This window comes from Barbus barbus (genome assembly GCF_936440315.1).
Source record: "Barbus barbus genome assembly, chromosome: 17".
Taxonomy (NCBI): Eukaryota; Metazoa; Chordata; class Actinopteri; order Cypriniformes; family Cyprinidae; genus Barbus; species Barbus barbus.
Window position 1 is genome coordinate 3910932 of NC_136745.1, and position 6657 is coordinate 3917588.

Sequence of the window (6657 nt, forward strand, 5' to 3'; positions counted from 1 at the left end):
AGAAGAGTGAGCAATTGTGCACATTATTTTGATTTCTTTATTGCATAACAAGAGCAGTAACATAAATGACATATATAGAGGATCACAGTATATTCAGCGGTTATTAATTACATAATAGCATCAAAGGAACCAACAGAAAGAAAAACATTATACAGGGGATAACAAGAAATTTACAAAAGAAAAGGATTCAAGAATTCTATACACCCTTTTTGCTTTTTTATTTCTTAGATCTTTTAAGGCTTCAATGTAATGCTTAAGTTTGATTTTAAATAATGTAATGTTAGGTTTATTATTAGTCCATTTTTGTTTGGTATTTATACATAATTATTAAATAATTACCAAATTTTGCTTTCAGAATCTAGTCAGAAGTGACAAATTAAATTTTTTTTTCGAAATGACAAGCTAGAATATGAAATAAGCTAATTACCTGACTTTAAGATATTCAAACTATTCTTAGCATGTATATGAAATTTAATTTTAGCATTTTTTTAAGCATGAAGATTAATAACTTATTTTATATTCATAATTGTTTGTGGAAGGGCCTTACACAATAGTGAAGCAACTGCTGAGATGCGTCTTAAAAATGTCTCGACATACAAATAAAAACAACACTTACAACATTACAAAATAAACAACACATATTTTAGTGTAACACCAATCAAAATCAATCAAGATCCAGTCAACAACGGATGAATAGAACCAAGACCTGCCCGACATTTTTCCTTTTTCGATAATACAATGAAAAAATGTAAGACAGGTCAATATACGTAAAAAACCAAAAAACAAATCTGTTGCAACTTTGTTTGTTTTTTACTTTAAAAACTTATAATTTCATATATATTCAGATATGTATTGTTTAATATCCATTAGTTCCCCTAATACAGAATATCCATAAGAAATGTGAAACATGTTTTAGAGTAGCCTGAACAACAGTTTGAGGAGATTTTTTTAGTAGATCCTTTCCTTTGATTACAGTGTTGTTACTGAAATGCAAAACAATGAAAACAACAAATTATTGTACCTTAATTGTTCTAAAAGCAGAATGAGATTTAACTGTGATTTTCTCGTTATAATCAGTTTAACTGGTAAGATCCTCCGAGTTGTGCAGTGATTATATAAGAATGGAAAGACAGTGTCAGTGAAGGTTGTTGTGAATGAACACAGACAGATGTTAGTTAGAGGATCAGAGAAGGACACCTGTCCTCTGTCATAGTCCAGCTGAATTCTCACACGCTGCAGCTTCTCTTTAACTGTCAAGCGATTGTAGGGTCGATCTGGGGATTGTGAGCAGTATTCACTGTTTCTGTACCGCACACGCCAGACATTAGTGTTGAAGAAAACCTCTCCCTTCCTTTGGTTTGATGCTGTGGTTATTCCAGCACTCCAGTATGTATTGTCTCCAACCTCCACATCCCAGCAGTGTGCTCCTGAGTTAAAGCCCTCAGAACCCAGAACACATGGACACCTGTCAAACCTCTCCAGATTACCAGGAACATCTTGACCTACATCACTGAACGACACACTGGTCAGATCAGCAGAGAGTGTGAGGTAAGGATGTGCTGTGTTTGGATCTAGAGTTAATGGAGCTGCAAAGAGAATAAAATCAGATTAGAGGATAAAATATGAATGCATTAGAAATGTAAAGCTAATACATAAACATAGATTGTGTTTGTAGTCATTATGAGTTTGCTGTATGATCTTATGAAATAGCCTATAGTTCAAATTCACTTCAACTTCATAGTACTTAAAGTGATTATTAAATGTATCTTTATCAAATGTTGGTCTGTCTGTCTTTGTTTCTTAACTATTTAATCTTTTGTACTGCTGTCTGAAGTCAGATCTGCTGCAGACTCACTGTGTTTGAGAGTCTCCTGCATCTTCTTCCAGACTCTGAACCGCAGGTTACTCAAGTAATGTGGCACATGAATCAAAGCTCCTGAACTCATCTGTGGATCCGGCTGGGAGATCTGGACTCTGGAAGAACATTCAGGATCAGAACTGAAGAGGATTTGAGTTCAGATCCACTGAGAGAAGAAACACCAGCAGCTCAACTTACCTTTCCATCGTGATGCTAAACTCCTGGAAAATAGAGAGTTTGAAAGACATTTAATATCTTATCAAACACTCATAACAGTTTATTGTCTCATTGTTAATGAGTTTCTATTCAAATGAAGAGTTTGATTATTGGCTGGGTAATTGACATGTTGTTTTGTGCAGAAACAATGAGGCTAAATTCAGTCATCACCTTCAGAAAGCAGACGTCGCTGGCTTTCATCATCTCCTCCGTGTCTTTGATTGTCTGTGAAAGAGCTGAGATGTGTCTGTTCATCTCCTCCAGCTTCTCCTTCATCATCTGCTGCTTCTGCTCCTCTTCCTCTCTCACTGCAGTGATTGTAGCTTCTTCTTCATCTCTGAGAAACTGATGAAGCTTCTCAAACTCCTCTTTAATCTGACGCTCTGTGTGCTCAGTTTGAGACTGAAACTTATACTAAGAGCTTTAGTATGTTTGGAAGTCATAGCTGTAACGTAAAACGTAATATGTCATTTAAAGCAAGTAGTTTAATTTAGCTCACAGGGAATCATTTATGATTTTATAGGGAATTTGAACAGACTCACTGTTTTACAGCTGATAACTGAAGGAACCGTATAACATCAACTCTGCACTGGATATTAAAGTCCAAAATATAGTGAAAACACTATTTAATAGCACAGTAACAAGATCGGCAGATTAAGACATTAACTTGTGAGCACAAAACACAAGATACTTCTCTTTTCAATATAAATAAGGTTTTATTTTTATAAACCTAAGACAAACTAATCTAACACATGAACACAAGCATTCACACGTTGCAGAAAGAGAGAAAGTGAGGAAAGGATGAGTTTAAGAGAATGGAAATGTGAAATCACAAGTTCACAGCAATATGTTCAATTGCATAGACCTGAACAACCATCAATCACTTATTTAACCCTCGCTTTGAGTTTCTCAATGAGACTAACATTTGTATTAAATGCACCAATCCAGTTAGAATTTGGAGGTTACTTGCTTGTTGCTAAGGGAACAAGCTACGTAGCTGCTGGCATGTAGGCCAGAGCACGCTCAGAGAGCGCTAAAAGGCAGCGTCAAAACGCGGTGGCAAAAGTTGAAGCAAAAAAAAGGAGAGAAAAAAAGAGCTTGATGGTGTCCTGAGTTTTTAAACTCGGCTTCTGGACACATCCCAATGCTTGTCTTAACCATTTAGAAATTATCTTAGCTAGGGGTGTTGCTCTGTTCCTCCACCCAATCAATAAATCAACATGTTATCTGATCAGTCACGTGTCCGAACTTTACAGGCTCTTGCAAAGTATACTTTTGAACATGATTTCTATAACAAGACTATGATACATTTGACAAAGAATTGATTGGAAGAAACATTTAAAGCATGATTTTTCAAACTCATACATACCAAACACGCATATGAATCCTTCAGCTGTTCAATAATCATTAAAAGGACATACATAATATTTGATTGAAACATGATAGAATGTGTGGGTTACAAACATAATATGGGGTTCTGCATAGAAATGTCTTTTAGGATCATTTTAGGTGCATATGAAAAAGAAAGTCTCTGTGTAGTTCTATGGAGAACGAAGACATGTTCTTTAGACAAAGGAATTTCGGTTTGGTCTGTCTTCTATGTGTGGGAAAAGCAGGTGTGTCTCACTCGTCCTTAAAAGTGAAGCTGCGGGCTCTTTGATCGCCCCCTGGTGGCTGGCTGCAGTACAGGTCATAAACCCCGCCCTCTCCATGTAAACGAATGGGACTTCAGTCAAAATAAAAAAAAGAAATTACACTTCCAATACAATTTTTCGAAATATGGTTTTGAAAATTAAAGGTAGTTGTTATCACGCTGATATATGTTCAATTGTTTGTTTTTGTGATAAGTTTGATTTTATTGCGCAGACTCGGGCTCCAAACGAATCTCTACTGCGCAGACTCGGGCTCCAAACTAATCTCTACTGCGCAGACTCTGGCTGCAGACTCGGGCTCCAAACTAATCTCTACTGCACAGACTCGGGCTCCAAACTAATCTCTATTGCGCAGACTCTGGCTGCAGACTCGGGCTCCAAACTAATCTCTATTGCGCAGACTCTGGCTGCAGACTCGGGCTCCAAACTAATCTCTATTGCGCAGACTCTGGCTGCAGACTCGGGCTCCAAACTAATCTCTACTGCGCAGACTCTGGCTGCAGACTCGGGCTCCAAACTAATCTCTACTGCGCAGACTCGGGCTCCAAACTAATCTCTATTGCGCAGACTCGGGCTGCAGACTCGGGCTCCAAACTAATCTCTACTGCGCAGACTCGGGCTCCAAACTAATCTCTATTGCGCAGACTCGGGCTGCAGACTCGGGCTCCAAACTAATCTCTACTGCGCAGACTCGGGCTCCAAATGAATCTCTACTGCGCAGACTCGGGCTCCAAACGAATCTCTATTGCACAGACTCAGGCTCCAAACGAATCTCTATTGCGCAGACTCTGGCTCCAAACTAATCTCTATTGCGCAGACTCGGGCTCCAAACGAATCTCTATTGCACAGACTCAGGCTCCAAACGAATCTCTATTGCGCAGACTCGGGCTCCAAACGAATCTCTATTGCGCAGACTCGGGCTCTAAACGAATCTCTATTGCGCAGACTCGGGCTCCAAACTAATCTCTATTGCGCAGACTCGGGCTGCAGACTCGGGCTCCAAACTAATCTCTACTGCGCAGACTCAGGCTCCAAACGAATCTCTATTGCGCAGACTCGGGCTCCAAACGAATCTCTATTGCACAGACTCAGGCTCCAAACGAATCTCTATTGCGCAGACTCTGGCTCCAAACTAATCTCTATTGCGCAGACTCGGGCTCCAAACGAATCTCTATTGCGCAGACTCGGGCTCCAAACGAATCTCTATTGCACAGACTCAGGCTCCAAACGAATCTCTATTGCGCAGACTCTGGCTCCAAACTAATCTCTATTGCGCAGACTCGGGCTCCAAACGAATCTCTATTGCGCAGACTCGGGCTCTAAACGAATCTCTATTGTGCAGACTCGGGCTCTAAACTAATCTCTATTGCGCAGACTCGGGCTCCAAACGAATCTCTATTGCGCAGACTCGGGCTCTAAACGAATCTCTATTGTGCAGACTCGGGCTCTAAACGAATCTCTATTGCGCAGACTCTGGCTCCAAACGAATCTCTATTGTGCAGACTCGGGCTCTAAACGAATCTCTATTGTGCAGACTCGGGCTCTAAACGAATCTCTATTGCGCAGACTCTGGCTCCAAACGAATCTCTATTGCGCAGAGATTCTTTTTTTACAGTCTATGGGGAAAAGTCAGTCTAAGGAAGCTCGTGACTTCCAGCGTGGAACCCATGAGATGGCCATCTCTTTGACCATCAGTCTTGATTACTTGTCCCCAAATTCGACGGTCTCCTTCCTGAATTGGATTATCAATAAGTGTTCTTTTGTCTCAATGTTGCAAACTGTTTTGTGAAAGGGTTGGTTGGTTCACTTGCTTCAGACTAGTTGGAGCTAGGAATCTGATTTACGACGTTGTCCTGTTTTCTTGGGGCCTCTCTGTGGAATTTCAGCTCCTCATGTTTCTATGTTCTGATCAAATCTTAAATTTGTCTGATTCTGTCTCTGATATCATACATAGTTATTGTAAATTGTATGACATATGGTCATTCTCATGAATTAGTCCCATTTGTGCCTGAAAATTGCAGGACCAATTTTTTTTTTATTTAACTTGTACTTAAATAATTTGTATTTAACTTGTACAAATAAATATGTGTAAACATATACAAATATTACTAGCAAAGCACTGTGCTCAGCATATGAAATGAAAGACATTTTCTGATCATACCTTGTGAGATGAAAGCACTTCTCTGATGGGTCTGAATGTGTGATTGACATGTTTCTCTGAGTCTCTGCACACTAAACACACCGGCTGTTTGTCCTCCAGACAGAAGAGTTTGAGTTTCTCACTGTGTAAACTGCAGATCTCCTCAGATCCTGATGAACGCCTCTCATTTCTCTCCTTTATCAGTGAATCACACAAGTTTTTTAAAGCTAGATTACGTGGAGGATCAACTTTTGAGGATCTTCTTCTACAGACGGGACACTACTGAGTATTCTTGGTCTTCCAGAACTGTTGAAGACGCTCTTTACAAACACTGTGACTACAGGACAGAAGAACAGGATCTTGACGATTTCACAGCACACGGGACAAGAAAGCTCTTCCACAGATTTTGAATCCATTTCCTCTTCTTCTGCAACGATCTACAATTTACTTTCACTTTCTGAACTTTACTTTGAAAAGTAAATAACAATTACAATCCAAATCAAACCCATTCTGTTCAATACACTTCTCCAAAATCCTCATTTATAGTGTTATCCTCTGATCTCCAAAACACTGACTCGTTCACTTTCAGTATGATATGGCAGAAATCATGAGACTAGTCACGTCTCTTTTTTGTTAATGTAATCATAATTGAACATATCATAATAAAAAAAAATAATTAAAAGATTGACAAATGTATTGTTTGATGAGCAGTTCTTCGTTGGGGTTTTATGGCAGAATTCATCCTAGATTCATCAGTTTATTTTGACTTTTAATTTTGACAGTGGCGTGCC

At 39.2% G+C, this 6657-nt stretch overlaps 1 protein-coding gene across 1 annotated transcript; it reads right to left on the reverse strand.

Moving 5' to 3' along the window:
* Positions 1-912: 912 nt before the first annotated feature.
* Positions 913-6282, reverse strand: LOC306883196 (zinc-binding protein A33-like; the record flags this gene model as incomplete). The annotated part of the gene is made up of 7 exons (XM_079438316.1): positions 913-922; positions 1022-1586; positions 1856-1974; positions 2057-2079; positions 2246-2476; positions 5888-6061; positions 6103-6282. The coding sequence occupies 7 exons, from the start codon at positions 6280-6282 to the stop codon at positions 913-915; spliced, it is 1302 nt and encodes a 433-aa protein (XP_079294442.1).
* Positions 6283-6657: the final 375 nt, after the last annotated feature.